At 39.4% G+C, this 24569-nt stretch overlaps 1 protein-coding gene across 9 annotated transcripts in view; it reads right to left on the bottom strand.

Annotated features, from left to right (window-relative positions):
• The window catches only part of LOC117412174 (kelch-like protein 13), a 92761-nt gene that overhangs the window by 60111 nt on the left and 8081 nt on the right, over window positions 1-24569 (bottom strand). For 3 of the 9 annotated variants that reach the window (XM_058988995.1, XM_034020222.3, XM_034020225.3), the window contains exons 1-2: window positions 12642-12760; window positions 11718-11812 (exon numbers count right to left, since the gene is read on the bottom strand). The exons of 3 other annotated variants lie outside the window; for them this stretch is intronic. Coding sequence is in view for 3 of the 6 variants with exons in the window: in XM_058988993.1 (XP_058844976.1) it covers window positions 12642-12661 (20 nt within the window). In the remaining 3 variants the exon portion in view is untranslated. Of the gene's footprint in view, window positions 1-11717; window positions 11813-12641; window positions 12761-24569 lie in introns of those variants that run through there. 3 more of the 9 variants (XM_058988993.1, XM_034020218.3, XM_034020224.3) reach the window with 1 other exon arrangement.

Below are 24569 nucleotides of genomic sequence, written 5' to 3'. Positions count from 1 at the left end.
ATTATTATTTATTTCCCTTATCCAGGGCGATTTACAGTCGTAAACAAAAATACATTTCAAGAATCACAGTACAAGTAATAATAAAAATAAGAGCAAGATAAATACAATGACTTTAGTTCTATAAATAATGTTTTAACATTGTAAAGACTTAAACTAGAAACAACAACAAAACAACAACCACACACACACCAAAGTATATATTGAAATGTTTATATTTAAAATGTCCTCTTTGTTCTAATTAAAGTTGTCAGTAGAGATATAACTATATACTATACAACTATATAATCTATATACATATTCAATGGATAGTTTAATGTATTTAGAATAGTATGTTTCTTAAAGGCTCATTTAACACAACAAAAAAGGAACCTGTTAGTAACTTTGCCCAAAATCATATGGTTATTTAAAAAAAAAAAAAATTAAATAAATAAAGTTCTTCAGCAACATTACCCACTGTACAGTGCTAATGCAAAATGGCTACAGGAAAGCGAGTTGTGCTTACAATTGAAATAATTTTTCCAGGGATAAAATAGCATAGTATTTTAGAATTGGAAAGAGCACTGTGACTGATATTAAAATGTCTGCCTCAGAGATCAAAAAGGTTTGCAGTGTTTGATAGTAAGGGTGGAATTTGAGAAGTATATTGCTTGTACTTGAGCAATACAATTTCAGAGTACGAGTCCAATTTTTAAATGTCAAATCGAACACACAATCAAGTAATATATTTAGTAATTTATATAATGCTTACCTTCCTGTGCAGTTAACTGTATGTGGTCGAGTATCACTAAATAACAACGTGTTCAAATTCATGTACTCACACAAGCTTTACATTCAATTGTTAGAGAGAAGCCTGGCCTACCTGTCTGAAGTGTGTCTCAGAGGTCCTGTACTTTAGTGCAGTCTTTCCAGTATAAAAACTGGAATTGTACTAAACAAAAACGGCCGTTCGGTCCAAAATCATACAGAACAATTTCAAGTGGAAAAAGCCTTCCACCTCTGGAAAGATTGGGGAATGGGGTCCACGAGTCTGTGGTAAAATCGCAACTTTTTCTCTCTTTGAAAGTTTTGTATGAACAGCTGCAGCACAATTTTCCAGCCTCGCTGTTATTGTTTTACGGGTCGGCACAGTATTGGGATAATCTTACATCGATTTAAAAACTGCTGCATTCACGATTCACACACACTGTCCTCATTGGGCAGCACTCTTCAACGAGCAGCCCGCAAGGGACTACCAAGTAAGTGGCCTGCCGACAGCCAGCAAAAACGATATATTAGCTAAAATAAATATGGAAAAGAACAAACAAAAACAGAAACATCTTAAATCAATTTGTGATTCTGTACCTGGCAAACCGCGCGCAACACACCACCCCTTTCCAGTCACTAGCCACTCCGAGCGACTCACGCAATCCAGTTCCATTGAGTTCTGCTTTGCGTTCTCTGTGGGTGATTTTACTTTTTTACTCGTGTTGCTAATTTTCAAAGTTAAATAAACATCGTTCTCTCTACTCTAGCTAGTAAGAAGCAAAAGCTTGATGGTGAAAATCACAGATTCAACGAGTGGACCAATAAATACTTATTTATTTTACCAACTGTACCTAACGCAAAGTCTAACGCAAAGCTGTGTATGTAGGTGCGTTTTTTTGATGGGAAATGTTTCTGTGAAGAAATGCTAGCTTTACTCCCATTGGAAAGCTACACTAGTGGTAAGGTTACTTTTCAAAACATTACTTCGTTTTTCGATGAGCATGGACTTGACCTGCATAAAGTATGTCTTCTAGTTACGGATGGTGTTTCGATGACAGGAAGGATAAAAGGTCTGATAGCGAGGCTGTCGGCTTTAGCACCACAGATGCAGTCCTTGCATTGCATTATCCATCAAAGTGTTTTGTGCTTTGTAATGAGCTGAAAGATGCAATGGACACGGTGATGGCAATCATAAAGTTCATCTGATCTACATCAAGCCTCCAACATCATCTGTTCCGTCAGTTGTTAGCCGACATGTCCGCAGACCATCATGATCTGCTAGTGCATAACGATGTTCGCTGGCTCAGTAAAGGTAAGCATTGGATCACTTCTGCGATTTGGAACTCAATTTGGATCTACAGGGAAGGGATGAGACCATAAAATCGACCTTGTTGAGAAACTGAATGCCTTTCAAAAAAAGTTGTTTCTCTTTTCATTTGATTTAAATTTGCCAAAACTTCTCCACTTCCCAAAGCTGCGTGACTTTATCGTCTCATCATCAGCCAAAGTCGCCAATGTGATGACAGATTTCTTGATAAATCTGAAGAATAACTTTGCTGATAGAGTTCAAGATTTCCCTGCCTAAAGAAGTCATGATGTTTGCTAGGGATCCAATCACCATTTCACCGCAAACCAACAGTGCAACATGCCATCCTGGACCATTACATTGAAGAGTTTTCTGCCAGGCTTTTATTTAATAATCCACTTTGTATTATACGAGGCACGCTTAACTGCTACCGTCTAGACTTAGGATCTTTCACATTTAACACTGTGCAGGTTACTTTCCTGATACAAATCAATGGGTGAAATTACCCACTAGGGCACTGCCACTGGGCTGCTACAAACCATTCGCTCCAGATCTAACAGTGTTCTTCACAAGACTTCCACAGATGTGTATTCTTTATTCGATGAGAAAGCCAAAGCAGTCTGTTTGTGTGGAATATGAACTGCAGGGTGACGTGTGGCTGGAAGAAGCTGTCATTGCATGTCTTAGTATTTGAGCTGTATCACATATCTATATTTAGCAACAGCCCTTTTCTGGGTGTCTCAAACAGGGCCATTCTGTTTCACTTTGATCTGCTCAATTTCAGTTGTAGCAAAAGGAATAAGCATGTACAGCACTTACTTTATTGTTAGTATGCTTACAAGCATTAGGCTTTTTCACATGCAAAGGTTAAAAACACCAGCACTGATTTACTGAGCATTTGATGCTGTAACTTCACCAATATGCCCTATTGGTAGTGTGACTTATTTAATCAAACCATCAGATGAATCATCACCCCCTATTGTACCTCGCTCTTCTTTAACCCTTTGCAGTCCATTTATTAAGTGCGTGTCAGGCGCGTCAGGTCCAATTTATTTTCACACGCGTAGTTAATTTTAGACGCGCTGTTTAAAAGTATTTTTTTTTTCCCCACAGTCAAACGGATTTAAAAGGCCCTGCATATAAACAAAGCACTCACTAGGCATCTCCAGCCCCGCCCCACCCTTTCGTTCACTATAGCTTTCACATATGCAAATAAATTAATAATAATAATAATAATAATAATAATAATAATAATAATAATAATAATAATAATAGTCGCACATACCGATCAATCATCTCCTGATCACTCGTTTTATCACCAAACGCATCAATAATGCGATCCAAGTCATTATTTTATTACTATAACATCTGAAAAAAGCTCTGAAAATGTCCGTGATATTCTCTGAGCGCTGATGCAGTAGCAGCCAGCTTGTTTCCTTATGACCGCCCCTATCTGATGCCAGAGGCAAGTATGATTATTCATGAGATACACCCTTTTTTTTTTTTCGGCTTGTCTCGGCTCCTGTCGTTCCCACTCAGCCATTGAATAGTTTTCTCGGTTTTTTCCAGAGAAAAAAATGACTAGAAACCCGTTTTTTTGCATCTTTTTGATGTCGGACAGGAACCGACATTGGACCGGATAGGAATAATTGCAATAGAACCGCTAAGGATTAAACCCTTCAGCACAAGCATTAGGAATACAAAGCCCTGACTGCTCATCTATTGACCAACACAGGCTTTCCATCCCATCACATCTACTTTAAAAAGTTGCCATTTATTTTTTATTTTGTTATTCTACACTCTTGAATTGTTGGTGGTTCACCCTGGAGTTTGTACTGCTGTAGCATAGAAAACATCTGCTCGTTCTGTATTCCAGGGTCCTAAACTAGCGTGCTTAGTTAACTGCAGGATGATCACTGATCAACATTGATTAAATTGTCACCCAATATTATACTCAAGCCCACTATCTGCCCAGCAGCAAGACTGCAAAGGTCAGTCCGAGAGAGATCAGCAGGCAGCAGTGGAACACAGTGATGTCACTGTAATGATATTAGAAGCACTTGTTTGGCTGAGCCAAGAAAAGCAACTGTCTCCTTGACAGCAGTAAGATATTTAACAGAACAAATCCACCACCATATCGCTTTCAGGGATGCCTTATCCCTATTTATAGGAGCAGGAGAATGGAAGTCAGGATAGAATTTAGACTGGAATCCGACCAAGACACCGTGGTTAACACCCCTACACTTCTTCAGAAGTGTCCTGAGATTCTCAATGTCCACAGTGTACAGGGTCAAAGTCACAGCCTGACAACGGATCTAAAATGACACTACAGATCTTCCGAGAGACAGTGAGCGAGAGAGAAAGCTCACCAACCCCACTCTACTGTGCAAGGTCTCCACTGAAATACCGACAAGGACAGACTCTGCTTTTCCCTAAGCTCCGGGGATGTCAGTAAACATTTAGCTCAGGTTGTAAGCAAAATGCTTTATGCAGATAGTCCCATTCATTTTCGCTACAGGGAGCTTTCTTTATTTGAATATGTTTCTATTTTACATACTGAATGAGGATCATCACAGAGAATGCCAGAGAGAGGAAAAAGCAGAACAGGTTTTAGAGACCTAGCCCATTTCCTGCTTGCAGATGGGGTTAGTGTATTTCTGACAGTACTATACAGTGCATGTATTTGATTAAAGTTAATACAATTAGAACCAGGGGCAACGTGTCAATTTGAGAGAACCTTCTTGCCTAAAAGTCATTATGCTTTACAAACTGGAGCTATACCAATGTATGGCCCTGAGCAACTGAAAGTTGTTGACCTTTATCTAGAATCTTTCTTTTGAAATGTGTCCTAATTCCAAGTATCCTGGCCATATGGCAATACTATTAATATCGTTACTCTTAAACTGTTAACGATCCAGTGCCATCTGCGCATTCAGGTTACAGCCCTTCCCAGCCCCAGTAATTAGACTTGTGATAATCTCCAGTAGGTTCCCAGTTCCTTGCAGTAGGCTGCAGTCTTCATTGCTTTGAGACGCTGACCTACAGTAGACAACGCAGGTGTGACAGGACAACTACTGTATATTCCCTGAATATAAAATGAGGCAGATAAGACATCTCTTGTTAGGCAAAAGTTTCCATTGTGTAGCATAAAATATATCTACTGTAGATCTTATTCCTCAGCTGTGTGGAAGTTATGCATTCAGTATCTATTTCTATAGATCTGTTTTGCAGCACTAGCCAAAACATTTGTTTATTTGACTTGGCAAACACATTCAGAAACCACAGAGCCGCATTGGACAGTTTCAGTAGGACAGCTGACATCATACTACTTTTACATGAAATCCTTTTTCCTCACAGTGAAAGAGCCGACTTCTGTTCCATTACAATCAGCAGGAGGAGCTTGCCGCATCCAAATGAAATGAAACTTGCCAGGGCGTCCCTTGAGAAGGCAGCAGTCAAGAGAAATCTAGTTCCAGCTACTCGTGGTCAGGGCTAATTCACTGGAAACTTGATGGATTACAATCCTACAGACCACTACTTAGAAATGAAAGGGCTTTATAAACACTTGCTACAAAACCTTCTTAGACCTAAATCAAGCAGGAAAACACACACACTTACAAGCTTAATCCTAAAGAATGAGCAATAAGGAAGAACTGGCAACAGGGAAAGAGGCAATGCAAGTGTGGTAGTTTTTTTAGTTCAGTTTGTACTGCATTTGAATAGTGGAACACGTGGAGGCATGCATGTGTTTGTTTGGTTGAAACAATAACAGTTCCTCTTTTCTTTTGCACACCACTGGACCTTTCCTGTTGTAGTTTTCTCTTTTTAATTTCGGTTCATGCCTCTCCCCTGCCCTTGGAGGCTGCTGTCAACAGCACTTTCCACAAGATAAAATCAGCTACTGTACTGCGGGCAGCAATACTGCTGCATTACTGTGGTCACAGTGAGTGGCAATACTCGGATAAAACAACCAAATCAACTGCTTCAGGAGAGATGTACTTCACACACACACACACACACACACACACATCTGAACTGAAGAATCACTGAATAAAAGATACATGAAAATGAAATGCTGCTTCCAAAAGCTTGCCAGTAAACAGGTAGCAAATGTCCCCATTTTTGGGGGATTTTGCATCACTATAGTAAAAACTGACACCACTCACTATGTGCAGTATGTAACTTCAAATCACTGAAATGAACAAGATCCACCCTAATTACTGCACAGTAGAGCTGCTTGAATAGATGTCATGTTTTCATCTGCCACTGGCTGAAAACAATCTGAAAATCATTACAGTAAAAACTGACACCACTCACTATGTGCAGTATGTAATGTCAGATCACTGAAATTCTCATCGTAAAACAGATCCTCAGTATTGGTTATGCATTTGAAATACAGTAATATTTGTAAAGCAAGTTCACATTTTGTTCTGTTAACTAGCTGTCTGAAAATCAATTACATTGAATATACTTCCAGCACTTGCATTACATGTATATTACATGTGCAGTATTGACGCACACTGTAATTTATTTTAAATACAGACATGCTCAAATTTGTTGGTACCCCTCCACAAAAAACAAAGAATGCACAATTTTCTCTGAAATAACTTGAAACTGACAAAAGTAATTGGCATCCACCATTGTGTATTCCATATTTAATAGAAATCAGACTTTGCTTTTGATTTTTTATTCAACATAATATTGTAAATAAGAAAACAAATGAAAATGGCATGGACAAAAATGATGGGACCGCTAACCTAATATTCTGTTGCACAACCTTTAGAGGCAATCACTGCAATCAAATGTTTTCTGTAGCTCTCAATAAGACTTCTGCACCTGTTAACAGGTAGTTTGGCCCACTCTTCCTGAGCAAACTGCTCCAGCTGTCTCAGGTTTGATGGGTGCCTTCTCCAGACTGCAAGTTTCAGCTCTTTCCATAGATGTTCGATAGGATTCAGATCAGGACTCATAGAAGGCCACTTCAGAATAGTCCAATGTTTTGTTCTTATCCATTCTTGGGTGCTTTTAGCTGTGTGTTTTGGGTCATTATCCTGTCGGAGGACCCATGACCTGCGACTGAGACAGAGCTTTCTGACACTGGGCAGTACGTTTCGCTCCAGAATGCCTTGATAGTCTTGAGATTTCATTGTGCCCTGCACAGATTCAAGGCACCCTGTACCAGGCGCAGCAAAGCAGCCCCAAAACATAACCGAGCCTCCTCCATGTTTCACTGTAGGTATGGTGTTCTTTTCTTTGAAAGCTTCATTTTTTCGTCTGTGAACATAGAGCTGATGTGACTTGCCAAAAAGCTCCAGTTTTGACTCATCTGTCCAAAGGACATTCTCCCAGAAGGATTGTGGCTTGTCAATATGCATTTTAGCAAATTCCAGTCTGGCTTTTTTATGTTTTTCTTTAAAAAGTAGAGTCCTCCTGGGTCTTCTTCCATGGAGCCCACTTTCGCTCAAAAAGCGACGGATGGTGCGGTCAGAAACTGACGTACCTTCACCTTGGAGTTCAGCTTGTATCTCTTTGGCAGTTATCCTTGGTTCTTTTTCTACCATTCGCACTATCCTTCTGTTCAATCTGGGGTCGATTTTCCTCTTGCGGCCGCGCCCAGGGAAGTTGGCTACAGTTCCATGGACCTTAAACTTCTTAATAATATTTGCAACTGTTGTCACAGGAACATCAAGCTGCTTGGAGATGGTCTTGTAGCCTTTGACTTTACCATGCTTGTCTATTATTTTCTTTCTGATCTCCTCAGACAACTCTCTCCTTTGCTTTCTCTGGTCCATGTTAAGTGTGGTGCACACAATGATACCAAACAGCATAGTGACTACTTTTCTCCATTTAAATAGGCTGAATGACTGATTACAAGATTGGAGACATGTGTGATACTAAATTAAAACAAACTAATTAGTTTGAAATATCACTATAATCCAATTATTTATTATTTTTTCTAAGGGGTACCAACAAATGTGTCCAGGCCATTTTAGAATATATTTGTAGAATAAGCAATAATTAATCTCTTTTCACAGCTTCTTTGCTTTATTCTATGACATACCAGAGGCATGCAAGTATACATGATAAAATAGCTTTTAATTTAATCACTTTTCAGGAGGAATGAAGCATTATTTCAATGAGCTGTAAGGGTACCAACAAATTTGAGCATGTCTGTACACTGAACATGTACCTTTACATTTGGTGTATTCAGGAAAATAAAGAAGTTACAGTAGAAGTATTTTAATGGAAACAGACGTGCGGGTGCACTAAACCCAGCTTCAGAAGTACTGCTTTGAACTAATGCTGGAGGGATGAGCTACATTAGTACTTGCAAGAACCAGGGTAGCAGAATGTCCAAAATCTTCGGGGCACAGACTACAAACCTTCTGGACACTAGGTTACTTATTTACTGGAAAAATGTAAAATGTAAAAACTCCTTTTGAGTGATGTTTTTGTTTCATTCAATAGTTTTTACTAATTTAGGGAAATGTGCATTATTTTTTATGTTTTAAAATCTTAGTTTGCTTAGTGCTGTCATTTACCAAAGAAATGACATGTACAATACAGAAACAAGGTCAAATTGTGTACTGTAGCACACCTGAGTGTGTGCTGGGAGGGAGGTAAGTTAAATGTGATGTGTAATTGACACCTTACCTGGTGGTAATGTTGGCTTTATCTTTATTATTCTAGTAAATCTCTAAGGCGCCTAACCGAAGAGGCTGAGAACAGATTTCAAGAACAGAATTCTACATGAATGAAATCATAGCCCTCAGCGATATAGAATGTGGACAGTCTAGCCTATTTTATTAGACACACACAATCGGCATCTCTTAATGCACACCTTTCTTAGAAAGCTCATGACCGCCTCATGAATTAAGTGCAATTGTTTCACAAGGTTGTCCTGACAACTTCAAGGACTGTAATTACAAAAACAAAAAATTGGTTAGAAGAATCTTGTGCGGGTGTGCTGGTTAGCAATCCTTCAGATCTCTATTGAATCTTGTGCGGGTGTACTGATTTGCAATCCTTCGGATCTCTATCGAATCTTGTTCGTGTGTATTGATTTGCAATCCTTTGGATTCCTATCGAATCTTGTGCGTGTGTGCTGGTTAGCAATCCTTCGGAACCCTATTGAATCTTGTGCGTGTGTACTGTTTAGCAATCCTTCGGATCCCTATCGAATGTTGTGCGGGTGTACTGATTTGCAATCCTTCGGATCCCAATCGAATCTTGTGCGGGTGTATTGATTTGCAATCCTTTGGATCCCTATCGAATCTTGTGCGTGTGTACTGGTTAGCAATCCTTCAGATCCCTATCAAATCTTGTGCGTGTGTACTGTTTAGCAATCCTTCGGATCCCTATCGAATGTTGTGCGGGTGTACTGATTTGCAATCCTTCGGATCTCTATCGAATCTTGTGCGGGTGTATTGATTTGCAATCCTTCGGATCCCTATCAAATCTTGTGCGTGTGTACTGTTTAGCAATCCTTCGGATCCCTATCAAATCTTGTGCGTGTGTACTGTTTAGCAATCCTTCGGATCCCTATCGAATGTTGTGCGGGTGTACTGTTTAGCAATCCTTCGGATCCCTATCGAATGTTGTGCGGGTGTACTGATTTGCAATCCTTCGGATCTCTATCGAATCTTGTGCGGGTGTATTGATTTGCAATCCTTCGGATCCCTATCGAATCTTGTGCGTGTGTACTGGTTAGCAATCCTTCAGATCCCTATCAAATCTTGTGCGTGTGTACTGTTTAGCAATCCTTCGGATCCCTATCGAATGTTGTGCGGGTGTACTGATTTGCAATCCTTCGGATCTCTATCGAATCTTGTGCGGGTGTATTGATTTGCAATCCTTCGGATCCCTATCAAATCTTGTGCGTGTGTACTGTTTAGCAATCCTTCGGATCCCTATCAAATCTTGTGCGTGTGTACTGTTTAGCAATCCTTCGGATCCCTATCGAATGTTGTGCGGGTGTACTGTTTAGCAATCCTTCGGATCCCTATCGAATGTTGTGCGGGTGTACTGATTTGCAATCCTTCGGATCTCTATCGAATCTTGTGCGGGTGTATTGATTTGCAATCCTTCGGATCCCTATCAAATCTTGTGCGTGTGTACTGTTTAGCAATCCTTCGGATCCCTATCAAATCTTGTGCGTGTGTACTGTTTAGCAATCCTTCGGATCCCTATCAAATCTTGTGCGTGTGTACTGTTTAGCAATCCTTCGGATCCCTATCGAATGTTGTGCGGGTGTACTGATTTGCAATCCTTCGGATCCCTATCGAATCTTGTGCGGGTGTATTGATTTGCAATCCTTCGGATCCCTATCAAATCTTGTGCGTGTGTACTGTTTAGCAATCCTTCGGATCCCTATCAAATCTTGTGCGTGTGTACTGTTTAGCAATCCTTCGGATCCCTATTGAATCTTGTGCGTGTGTACTGATTTGCAATCCTTTGGATCCCAATCGAATCTTGTGCGGGTGTATTGATTTGCAATCCTTCGGATCCCAATCGAATCTTGTGCGGGTGTGCTGGTTAGCAATCCTTCGGATCACTATCGAATCTTGTGCGGGTGTACTGTTTAGCAATCCTTCGGATCCCTATCAAATCTTGTGCGTGTGTACTGTTTAGCAATCCTTCGGATCCCCATCGACTGCCAGCAAAAGTCAAAAACTTTGTGCTCCTGACCAAATCCTTTGACGCATATTGTGAGCAAACATTCTGCAGCCCTGTGCAGAACATATTCAAAGTACAATATATGACTGTATAACATCCTTAAATAACCCTTTAACAAATCCTTCTTAAAATACAGCATCGAATGATTCTGTGCAGCACTGCTCTACAAGAAAACACTTTCAAACAAAACCTTACTTAGACAATTTTATTTTTATAGTAGCCTTGATACTGCTTAAAATAAATTAGTAAGATAAAGAACTCAAATTAAGCTACGGTATGCCTTCACAGGATCCTGGAGACTTCCCCTTTATGGTTCCTAACTCATTATCTGAAACTGGGGGTATTATTCAGTGAAAACTATGCTCTTTGCAAACACTTGCATTATACAGCATATCAGACCTACTAAACAGAGCATTCAGGGCAGTGTTATTTTGAACTTTGACTATTTTAACTAAATTATGCATTATAATGAAGAGTGACAAAACTGCCACCAGGCACTGCAGTGCTAGCGATCCACCACAGCACACCTGCATTCCCATAGCCTGAGTGTGCTGTACAGTGTATTCTGCACATCTCTCAGAGCACACCTGCACTCCCTTAGCCTGAGTGTGCTGTACAGTGTATTCTGCACACATCTCAGAGCACACCTGCACTCCCTTAGCCTGAGTGTGCTGTACAGTGTATTCTACAGATCTCTCAGAGCACACCTGCAATCCCTTAGCCTGAGTGTGCTGTACAGTGTATTCTACACACATCTCAGAGCACACCTGCACTCCCTTAGCCTGAGTGTGCTGTACAGTGTATTCTGCACATCTCTCAGAGCGCACCTGCACTCCCTTAGCCTGAGTGTGCTGTACAGTGTATTCTGCACATCCCTCAGAGCGCACCTGCACTCCCTTAGCCTGAGTGTGCTGTACAGTGTATTCTACACATCTCCAATTATTCCTGTCAAACCATAAATTGTTTTGCGTTACCCCCTCTGGCACCCTACCTTTTGCTTTCTTCTATTCTCTCTTGCTCAGGGTACCCTGAGATTATACAGTACACACGTTGCAATGCTACTCAGTTCCAACAACCTCTGCAGTCCTAGATAAAAAAAGAACCAGTGATAACAAACAAACCATTTTGTATTAATTTTAGAGTTTAATTATGTGCAATACAGTGGTTTATACTTTAGGCATGGAAATTACGCATTTATTTGTGAAGTTTGTGTTAAATTTATGATAAGCAACAGCACATAACCTGGAGGAGACAGAAGCGTTTTTGCTATAGAGTTAGAGAGCACACTTAACTTCAAAGATACTGAAAAGTTTGACTAGCAACCTGACAGAAATTGTAAGGTTAGGATTCTTTGTAGGAGTTCTATGAAAAGACATAAATGTCAGTTTGTGGTTTACTGTGGTGCAGAATGACCCAGGTCTACTTGTAGACGCAATAGAGCTTTCAAACCAAGTTTCACAATCTACAAATATAATTGAATTGTACCTGGGATGCAGACTGTGTTTCAAAAGCAGAAACAGCAGCAAAGGTAAACAGAAACCTGGCCTGCTATGTTGCACGTGGTTTGTGAGAGGTGGTCCGGGTACTGCGCGGTCTTAAGCATGAATACTAAGACCTTCTAGATGAATTAGCTCAGTATGCAGTAAAAGTTACAGTACCATGACAGGTGAATTTGTTTAAAGTCAAGTTAAGCAAACCCATTTTACTGGACTGAGTGTAACTGACCTGCCTTACTGTACGCGTAGACAGACAACAAGCTGTAGCAGCTTTCCACCAACGTTACAGGCATTGTCACATTGTATACCGTACAGATCACAGGTAGGCAGGAAGTGTAGATGTAAGTTAATCTAAAGATATGTTCTGTAACTACTGAATGTTTACATCAACTTAAACAGCTTTGCAAACACAAACTTACTGTAAATAAAAAGAGTACATTATAAACCTCACGGATCGCCTCAGCCAATCGGATTCAGTGTTCTGCGATCACTATCCCATCGGTAGATGCCCGATAGCCTTAGAATCTTGGAACATTCACTGTAACAGAGGCGTAGAAAAACAAGTTCAGTTCCAGCAACCTTTAGCCCAGTAAAAATCACCACTGTCAATTACTACAATAGAGCCTGGCCCTCCCAGCACATTGAGTTTAATAGTCAAAGAAATCAGGCTATGCTCTTACTGACTGGATGCAAACCACCCTCTCAAACAGTGACTAACTTCTGCTCCAGAAATGTTTTTTTTTTTTTTTTTTTTTTTTAAATAAAGCCATCGTGTGCTTGGGATAGCCCTTGTACAGTATTTGTGCTACCAGAGCTGAGAGATGTGATTCATTGTATAAGTGTAAGCTATAGCAGAGACATTGCATGCTTACAGTATTTGGGTGGGGTTGTGTACAGTACCTTCATGGTCACAACAATAACAGCATTAACCTCAATATTTCATATATAATCAGTTATTAAATATAGTGGGAGACTTCATCTTTAACACAGTGTCTAGTTACCTAATGGGAATATATTATAGAAGTGCACCCATACAACAATACTGCTTTAAATGAGGCTGGGGGGGGGGGCACAGCTGTACGATATTACACCTCTTTAATTTAAGATCCAACAATAAAAAAAGGAATACTGTATCTGTTGCATCTGTGCTGAAATAACAGAAAATGTGCATCTTCTTAAAGGAGTGCTCTCACCCCTATCAGCTTTATGTTCTTGCTGATTATTTCAGATGAGCAAAGGTGAATAAATAAATGAATAATCATAAATAGTGTGAATGTTATTTCTGTAGTCTTTTCCTCTGCAATTGAACTCCCTTGTCCAAATAATACCTTTGTTGACTCAGGAGTTCCATTGTCATCTCATACACTCCACAGCAATGTCATTATCATTCAATAGAAATAAGGGCCCATCTGTTACAAGGCAGGCTATTATTATTATCATTATTTATTTAGCAGACACCTTTATCCAAGGCAACTTACAGAGACGAGGGTGTGTGCTCTGTGCATCAGCTGCAGAGTCACTTACAACAAAGTCTCACCCGAAAGACAGAGCACAAGGAGGTTAATCTGTTATTAGCTGTTGTCTAAATTGCTACTTCAGGTTTTTTCACTCCATCTTATTTCCTATGATTCTGTATGACACACGCATCCACAATGTTTAGAATTCACATCCTAGCCTTTTATTTAATGTATTATGCCTGTATTTAATGTATTTGCATTTTTTATGTTGTATTTAATGTACTATGCCCTGTATTTCACTGCATTTAATGTATGATGCATTGTTCCTCACTATCTTGTAAAGTGCTTTGTGATGATGGTCCACTATGAAAGGCTCTATATGAAATAAATTGATTGATTGATAGATAGATAGATAAGTGACTTGCTCAGGGTCACACAGTGAGTCAGTGACTGAGTCGGGATTTAAACCGGGGACCTCCTGGTTACAAGCCCTTTTATTTAAGCACTGGACCACACAGCCTCCTGTGTCCTAGACTTTGAACCAAAGTCCTAGAGGTGGGGAGAAAACAAAGTGGTGCAGTGAGGCAACACATGAATCCACTACCTTTTAATCCCCGTTTAACAGCAAGCCTTAATCAAATATCGACCTCTCACACATCACTGTTCCAATTCATGCTGGGTTACTAAACCGTATCTGGGACAGCGATGTGCTGTCTATCTAAACTGTTCCATTAGTCTCAGCTGTAAGGGCTCAGCTCCTGCAGCTGTACAAGTTAAGATGACATGTTCTTTAAACAATGTACAACATGAAATACAACTGGGTGCTTCAATAATCACCTTTCACTGCTTACTAAAAGAGAGAGGTGTCCCAGGTACAGGAGGCAATACATTTTTAAATGTATTTTAAATTGCCAACAAACTCTGCCTTCTTCAGTGTACTTTTTATCCTTAATTATAAAAAAATTCCATAACTAATGGTAAGGTCACCTTAAAAAAAACATTTCTCCTGTACATAAGAAAGTTTACAAACGAGAGGAGGCCATTTGGCCCATCTTGCTCGTTTGGTTGTTAGTAGCTTATTGATCCCAGAATCTCATCAAGCAGCTTCTTGAAGGACCCCAGGGTGTCAGCTTCAACAACATTACTGGGGAGTCGGTTCCAGACCCTCACAATTCTCTGTGTAAAAAAGTGCCTCCTATTTTCTGTTCTGAATGCCCCTTTATCTAATCTCCATTTATGACCCCTGGTCCTTGTTTCTTTTTGCAGGTCAAATAAGTCCCCTGGGTCGACATTGTCTATACCTTTTAGGATTTTGAATGCTTGAATCAGATCACTGCGTAGTCTTCTTTGTTCAAGACTGAACAGATTCAATTCTTTCAGCCTGTCTGCATATGACATGCCTTTTAAACCAAGGATAATTCTGGTCGCTCTTCTATGCACTTTTTCTAGAGCAGCAATATCCTTTTTGTAACGAAATGACCAGAACTGAACACAATATTCTAGGTGCGGTCTAACTAATGCATTGTAAAGTTTTAACATTACTTCCCTTGATTTAAATTCAACACTTCTCACAATATATCCGAGCATCTTGTTGGCCTTTTTTATAGCTTCCCCACATTGTCTAGATGAAGACATTTCTGAGTCAACATAAACTCCTAGGTCTTTTTCATAGATTCCTTCTTCAATTTCAGTATCTCCCATATACAGTGCCTTGCGAAAGTATTCGGCCCCCTTGAACTTTGCGACCTTTTGCCACATTTCAGGCTTCAAACATAAAGATATGAAACTGTAATTTTTTGTGAAGAATCAACAACAAGTGGGACACAATCATGAAGTGGAACGAAATTTATTGGATATTTCAAACTTTTTTAACAAATAAAAAACCGAAAAATTGGGCGTGCAAAATTATTCAGCCCCCTTAAGTTAATACTTTGTAGCGCCACCTTTTGCTGTGATTACAGCTGTAAGTCGCTTGGGGTATGTCTCTATCAGTTTTGCACATCGAGAGACTGAAATTTTTGCCCATTCCTCCTTGCAAAACAGCTCGAGCTCAGTGAGGTTGGATGGAGAGCATTTGTGAACAGCAGTTTTCAGTTCTTTCCACAGATTCTCGATTGGATTCAGGTCTGGACTTTGACTTGGCCATTCTAACACCTGGATATGTTTATTTGTGAACCATTCCATTGTAGATTTTGCTTTATGTTTTGGATCATTGTCTTGTTGGAAGACAAATCTCCGTCCCAGTCTCAGGTCTTTTGCAGACTCCATCAGGTTTTCTTCCAGAATGGTCCTGTATTTGGCTCCATCCATCTTCCCATCAATTTTAACCATCTTCCCTGTCCCTGCTGAAGAAAAGCAGGCCCAAACCATGATGCTGCCACCACCATGTTTGACAGTGGGGATGGTGTGTTCAGGGTGATGAGCTGTGTTGCTTTTACGCCAAACATAACGTTTTGCATTGTTGCCAAAAAGTTCGATTTTGGTTTCATCTGACCAGAGCACCTTCTTCCACATGTTTGGTGTGTCTCCCAGGTGGCTTGTGGCAAACTGTAAACGACACTTTTTATGGATATCTTTAAGAAATGGCTTTCTTCTTGCCACTCTTCCATAAAGGCCAGATTTGTGCAGTATACGACTGATTGTTGTCCTATGGACAGAGTCTCCCACCTCAGCTGTAGATCTCTGCAGTTCATCCAGAGTGATCATGGGCCTCTTGGCTGCATCTCTGATCAGTCTTCTCCTTGTATGAGCTGAAAGTTTAGAGGGACGGCCAGGTCTTGGTAGATTTGCAGTGGTCTGATACTCCTTCCATTTCAATATTATTGCTTGCACAGTGCTCCTTGGGATGTTTAAAGCTTGGGAAATCTTTTTGTATCCAAATCCGGCTTTAAACTTCTCCACAACAGTATCTTGGACCTGCCTGGTGTGTTCCTTGTTCTTCATGATGCTCTCTGCGCTTTAAACGGACCTCTGAGACTATCACAGTGCAGGTGCATTTATACGGAGACTTGATTACACACAGGTGGATTCTATTTATCATCATTAGTCATTTAGGTCAACATTGGATCATTCAGAGATCCTCACTGAACTTCTGGAGAGAGTTTGCTGTACTGAAAGTAAAGGGGCTGAATAATTTTGCTCGCTCAATTTTTCAGTTTTTTATTTGTTAAAAAAGTTTGAAATATCCAATAAATTTCGTTCCACTTCATGATTGTGTCCCACTTGTTGTTGAATCTTCACAAAAAATTACAGTTTCATATCTTTATGTTTGAAGCCTGAAATGTGGCAAAAGGTCGCAAAGTTCAAGGGGGCCGAATACTTTCGCAAGGCACTGTATTTATAATGTACATTTTCATTGCCTGCGTGCAGTACCTTACACTTTTCTCTATTAAATGTCATTTGCCATGTGTCTGCCCACTTCTGAATGCTGTCTAGATCATTTTGAATTATGTTTGCTGCTGCAACAGTGTTTGCCACTCCTCCTATTTTTGTGTCGTCTGCAAATTTAACAAGTTTGCTTACTATACCAGAATCTAAATCATTAATGTAGATTAGGAATAGCAGTGGACCTAATACTGATCCCTGTGGTACACCACTGGTTACCTCGCTCCATTTTGAGGTCTCTTCTCTAATCAGTACTTTCTGTTTTCTACATGTTAACCACTCCCTAATCCATGTGCATGCATTTCCTTGAATCCCTACTGCGTTCAGTTTGAGAATTAATCTTTTAATAACCACAATGCTGGGTGGTTGTGTATGTACTGTATGGTTTAAACTGTACAAACATAATGGGGTAAATAACTTCCTTTAATAGTGAATTATATAAAGGTATCTCCTGACCTGTGTATTGTGTTGTGTAACCCATTTCAGCACATCAATGAGCTCAACTTACAACTCCAATAGCATTACTGTACTGTACCCCTCACCCATAGAATACAGACCCACCAAAGGGAACTTACAACTCCAATAGCATTACTGTACCCCTCACACATAGAATACAGACCCACCAAAGGGAACTTACAACTCCAATAGCATTACTGTACTGTACCTCTCACCCATAGAATACAGACCCAGCAAAGGGAACTTACAACTCCAATAGCATTACTGTACTGTACCCCTCACCCATAGAATACAGACCCACCAAAGGGAATACTCTTGGGTTTGCACACAGTTACAAAACTAAAGTTACTGGAGCTGTAGACATTAGTGGGGTTAGACACAGAGCCTGGGTATTATTTTCAGTCATGACCTGGGGGTAGTTATAACAATAAAAGCACAACTTGTTAAAACGAGGGGTGCACCGATAATCGGTAGCCTATCGGTACGGCACCGATAAGAAAATTTTTTTAAAAATACACAATCCGCGATCGACAGTTTTTGTTATTTTAGCTGATAATGTACACCGATATTCATGCTTGAATTTCTTCCAGCACAGAACTGAATGTTTGTCATTTTCCCCAGTGCTCAAAAGAGCGGTGTTTGGATTTTATTTATTTTTTTTTAATATCTTAAGACAACAATAGGATAGCCGAGCTGTGCAGCAGCACAGACTTGATGCTACATTAAATCCAACGATGAACTGGGAGTAGAATATTATTCTGATAAATTGAATATTTAAGACTCTGGAGTGTTCGTCTGCCGATGTCGTGATATTATCGATAATGTTTTTGCATCGATAATTGTATTGGGTTGAAAAATAATTATCGATAATCATTTTATCGTCCGTTACCCACTATGATATGCTTGTGTGTAACAGTAACTGCATTGAAGCAGTAAGACAGGACTTAACTGTCTGCGTGAGGTGCAACACGTGATCTATGCGCGCTGCATAGTGGGAAGTTGTAACATGTGACGTAAGATTCACCGAGTAAAGGCAAACGTTTGAGCTTATGGCGATGGCAAATACAGAAACTACCAAACCTTCCGAAAACATTTTAGAAAAAAGAAACAGCATCAGTCCTGTGTGGCAGTTTTCTGGAGTGACAGAAAGTGATCCGCAAGGTAATAAGCCCGTCTGTAGGCAGTGTGGAAAAAAAATACCATGCAAAGGGAATACCACTAACCTCTTCACCCATCTACGAGATCACCATCCAGATTCATATTCACATATTTCTACAAGAACCAAATATGACGGAGGCAGAGTGAAATTGAAATCTGAACAGAGAAGCTCAAACATAAAATTAACTGAGTTTCTGGAACGTAAATCTAAATATAGCACGGATCACCCAAAACACTGTGAGATTACAAATGCCATCGCCTGTTTTATGTGCAAGGATATGCAGCCATTCCACGTAGTTGAGAAACCTGGATTTCGACATCTGATAAACACATTGGACAAAAGATATGAGATTCCATCAAGAAAATACTTCAGTGGTGCTCACATACCAGCAATGTATGAGACCGAAGTCTCCCGTTTGAGGGCGGAATTGGATGGACTTACTTTTTTTTCCTGTACTACAGACCTGTGGACAAGCAGCGACAACGATGCATACATGTCGTTTACCTGTCATTTTGTTAATAAAGATTGGGCGTTAAAATCAAAGTGCTTAGGGGTTGTACCAATGTTAGCGGATCACACTGCAAACAATATTGCTGAAGCAGTTTGTAATGTCTTGGATTAGTGGGGCCTGAAAAAAGAGTCAATTGTGTGTGCTGTAACAGACAACGGGAGCAACTATGTAAAGGCGTTTCGGGATATGGGGGTTCAAAGGCTGAGTTGTTTTGGCCACAATTTAGATTTGGCAGTAAATCATGGACTTGAGATTGATTCAGTACAGAGAGCTGTTCGAGTGTGCCGTCTTGTCGTTGCTCATTTTCATAGAAGCTGGAAGAAAAAACGAGATCTGAAGAAGGAGCAACAGAAACTGGGACTTCCAGACCATAAGTTGATACATGTAAGTATTGATTTTAAAAGGTTGCTTTTAACTTTTTACTTTGATCCAAAATGTTCCTGGTTTCCTAACATTAAAACACAATTGGTACTTGTAAACGGGTGGAAACAGATGGTATCGCATCGCAATTTGCGAGCCAAAAATACATGATAAATGCCATGCATATGTATGTATGGATCGCTAAAAAGCGAAGCAACTATTTCAGTTGATCTGTTTTGAAACACGCGTAAAATAAAGTACTTTCTTTTCTTTTTTTAAAATGCAACGGTACTTATATTCTAATCAGGCTACAAACAGTGTTGCCATGTGGTTTACATAAGCTATATCCAGCAAAGCTCCATCATATAAACACCTTAAGTAAAACATAAATCTTTTTCGACCAGTCAGTGTATTGAAACGTCACTGCGACACACAACTGACTGACAACACACTCGCACAGCCCGCCTCTCAAAGGGGAACGCGCCAAAAAGCTTTCTTAATGTTTCCAACGCTGACGCTATCGGAATCATCGGTATGTGTTTTTTCATACAAGACAGATCAGACAGTACAAATATTGGCACTGGGAAACACATTTGGTTTTGTGACCAGCGTTTTTAGTACAGTACAAGGGCTTGTGGTTAGTAAAACCTGAAATGGACCAAACTGCTATGCATTCGTCTTATTTCCGTCCCTCGTTTAAAGTAATTTTAAAAAGTACATAAATAAAAACTGCTACACAAATCCCAAGTTTTGCTACTCAATTTATATTTTGAGTCACAGAATTGCTATACATCCCTGTTGTAATAAAAATATGTAGCTCGCTGTAAATCTCATTATTTTGTCCATTTAACATTTTGACAGTTTACATACATTAAATGTAATTCCAATTATTACAATGCAACCCCCCCCACCCAAAAAATAAACCAAATGGCAAGTTTAATATTAGCCTAAATTTATTTTTAGTTGTTTATTTTAAACATCATTTCCACATCATTCCATGTTAGCTTGCAAGTAGCTGTTTGCCAGCCATGAGTGTTCCATCTGAAAGGCTGTTCAGTGGATGTGGATTGATAGTGACCCCGCAACGTAATCGACTCAGTGCTGAAACTGTTCAAAAGCTGATATTTTTTAATTGCAATTTACACTTTTAATAAGTAGCCTATAGTTCAAAAGTTGAAAAGCTACCAAAACAAACATTTGGTTATATTATTTGTGCTTTTTTGTAACCAACCATTGTTTCATAACTTTTATTAAAGATGCTGGTCTTTTTGAAAATTGTCTAGTTTTATTTCTTCTAAACTCGTAGAGGCAGTTGTCATATTGCTCAAGTGTATATATAGCTTTAAATTTGATAAATTCCAAGACATTTTACATATGTTATTTTTTCAGCCGATAATCATGATTATCGTGATAATTTACAGCCAGTAATCGATAACTGAAAATGTCATTATCGTCCAACCCTATAATAAAAGTTAATGTCACATTATATATTTTTTAAGTGTTTTTACTGGTACAAATGCAAAGTGTTATTTTTGTGTGACTATGTTGTCAAACAAATGTATTAATTGCTGTGAAGCACACAATATAATACTACGTTATTCTTTGTATTCAATGTTCTGAATTGCAACAAGTAAACAATACCTGTTCATTTTTATCATAATTACAACAAGTACTTGCAGGTAAAAAACATTTTCTGAAGGCATTTCTGCTTAGGTAGAGTGAGAACCAATAATGACCCTTAGAGGCTGGCATGCAGCAGGCAGGATTTGGGTTCAACATTTTTTGGGGGGAGGTTTATGGGCTACGTTTTTCAGTTGTCTTTATCCAATATGAAATATGCCTACTAGCATTAATTCCAACAAAAGTCTCATTATTTGAATTTTGAAACAATCGTCATTTCACTTTGTGTGTGAAACATGAGCGGGCCCGGCTAGAGAATGTATAAAACACTTAATACACAAAGCTCTATAAAAACTATGCTTAGAACGAGTCTCTGTGCTTACACATGGTGTTTCACTGCTGTTGGAAAACCAATACAGACCTACCCTAATACTGCCGCCTTCAATTTGAAATCAAGGTTCAAGCACACAAACGCAACATACCCACTGTATCAGTCAAATGCAGGAGTATTGACACAGTTAAGTTACAGTACCTATACAAATCAGGGGGCTACTGGTAATTAATCCTCCCAATTGTTTCTTAGCTCATTATGCCTTGTTATTTGCTAAATGCAAGCAAGTGGTGTGTCTCCAGACAGAATGTCTTTATGAAACAAGTGGTGTGTAGTGTAGTGACTACATCCGTTACACTGTAAAAAGATCAATCTCCTTTAAGGAATGTATAGCTAGACAAACAGCTTTGAGCTTGTTGCTTTATCGTCAGATAATATCATTTAATTAAGGCCCTGTCCACACTATGCCTTTAAACTGTATTAGTTGCCTTTAAAACGGCTTAAAAGTGCTAAATACGGTTTGCATCCACACTGCGCACTGAGTTTAATACCAAACTCGAGACCACCTCAGGGGGAGTGTTAGGCGAAATACTCAGAGCAGGTGCATGAAGGACTTGCTATCAGTGTACTCTCCACACTGGGTATTCATTTTTATGAAAAATCTGTCAGAACATCTCTGTGAAACTAGTGGGGAAAATAACAAAAAGTATAACATTAAAATTAGGCGACTGCAAAAATAAATGCGAGTTAAAAGTAGGATCAGAGATGAACAATTCATGTAATTTGTCAGCTTTGTTTGAAATAAAATTAAGGGGACCAGAATTAGGCTCAGGGAGGATATAAAAAGGTAAAAACAAAGATTGTTTTGTAATTTACAGTTTAATTAAGAAACAGAATCAGCTCAATTTATTTAAAAGGGATTAAAAATAAAACCAGAAAACTTCAAGCCCTACTTGTGAGTGTTCGCATTCACTTTTTAAAACCTCTGTTAATATGAGGCATAACACATCATTTTAAAATAAAATACAGTGCATGGTGGGATACTATCGTATTCATTTCCACTGTTCACTGAGCTGCTAGGAACTGTAACCAAGCTATTTTAATAGTGTGTGTACACATTAAACACTAAACATGAAACGCTACTTCGGTGTGGACGCTTTGAGCTGGATTAATTAGAACGGTTTTGAGTACGGTTCTCCAGATCGGTTATGTAGTGTGGACAGGGCCTAAGAAACATGGTTTAACATTGCTAATTATAGCTTTATTAAAGTAAACAATAATTAAATACTTAATTAATTTAACTTACTTACTTTGGGAAAGCCCCGCTGCCTTGAGAGCAGTACCATAGGTGTAAGTTTTTCCTCATAGAAGAAAGCAGTGCTTTGCATTTGTTGTTGTCTTTTTTGGTTTCTTGTTCTCACGTGTTTACGACTGGCAATATGATCTTATTGGTATTGGCTCGTGCATGATCAATCAAATGACAGCAACATTTGCAGAATAGTATCCTACTATCTCATGTAGATAATCAGAACATTTTTAGCTCTGTCTTTTGCTGAAACATTGCTTTCTTTTTTTTCTTTGTTAGTGCAGCCACCATGTTGAGTTTCAGCAGAGACGCGAGTAAAGTCCTATGATGAATGAACTCAACTGGGCTGGGTGTAGTGCAAAAAACAAAATAATGAAAACTGGAGTTGCGAGGAGAAAAGAGACAACACTGCAAAATTCCATTCCCAAAATGCCCAATTCCATGATTGCGGAAAATCAGTAGCCCCCCAAATGCATAGTCGTTCAGAATCAATATGGAGAGCAAAGCCGTTCATTCAGCTGCAAACCTCCATCATCTGACATGTCTTCAATTAGTCTTTGCTTTGCACACACTGCACAATGCATACACATTGGATTTTATTGTGCAGCCTTACTTAGCATTATCTTCAACAAAGTCCACACAGCGCTTCTCACAGAATGTACAGGGCTGCTCTACTTTTGTAATACGGAGAGAGGTTAAAGAACGTTTATTATTTTAAAACTGGGAAATTGAGCAACTCACAACCATAACGAATACCAAAAGGCAAAGCAGCAAGATGTTTTCATGATGTTTCTGATAAGGGGAGAGAGGGACTGGTAAACAATTTCTAATAAAAAGATAAGTCTACCGATTGTTTGGGGTTTTTTGTTATTTATAATTGAAAGAAAATGTCTTTACATTGATGAACAAATACATTTGTTAACTATTGCAGTTTGGGAGCCGGTGATTCTCCATCACTTCTTTGGGAGACCGGTATCACTGTTTCTTCATGGGCCCGTCACTGCCAAGAGTGGTTCCAGTGTACCTTATAAAATATGAATCTAAAAGGATACTTTTTTGTTTGTATTTGGTTTTGTCATTGTCAACAAATTCATAGTAAATCAAATGTAATCCTTTTTCAAATTGTTGTTTTAAAAAGTTGAAGTTTGACAGAACTTCACAAGAGCTTATAGAGTTTAAGACTGTGAATCCAAAATACTGAACCACATCTCAGAACTCCAGACACTCTGAACCCACAATACTGAACCACATCTCAGAATTCCAGACACTGTGAACCCACAATACTGAACCACATCTCAGAACTACAGACACTGTGAACCCCGAATTTCTTGTTTTTCTTTTGGATCAGAAAGCATCTTGAGTAATGGCCCTGGGTCTGTGAAGATAAGGGCACTTCTTCTATGGCACGGGAAAAGCTGGAACAGAATCTTGTAGCCCTGTTGAATGAGCCTCAGGACCCAGGGGTCTGATGTAACTTTTTTCCCCCAACTGATTAGGAAATGAGACACCCTTCCTCCCAGTGGCAGTGGTAAGGGTCGGGGGGGGGGGGGGGGGGGGGGGGTAGGGCTGAAAAGCTGAGAGAATAAATGTCAGGAAGAGGTAGAGAGTCTACCTCCCTCTTTATGACAGCCACGTACTGCTCTGTGTGGTCTGAACCCCTGGCCACTTTGAACCATGGTTGAGGTGGCTGATTTCTGAATGTTTGTCTGCTGAAGAAACCTTTGTTGCACGATGCACCTCTTCCCTGTAATAGAGCAAGATCA

The sequence above is a fragment of the Acipenser ruthenus genome, chromosome 16 (assembly GCF_902713425.1).
Source record: "Acipenser ruthenus chromosome 16, fAciRut3.2 maternal haplotype, whole genome shotgun sequence".
NCBI classification, from domain to species: domain Eukaryota; kingdom Metazoa; phylum Chordata; class Actinopteri; order Acipenseriformes; family Acipenseridae; genus Acipenser; species Acipenser ruthenus.
This window is presented reverse-complemented; position numbering and strand designations above follow the sequence as displayed.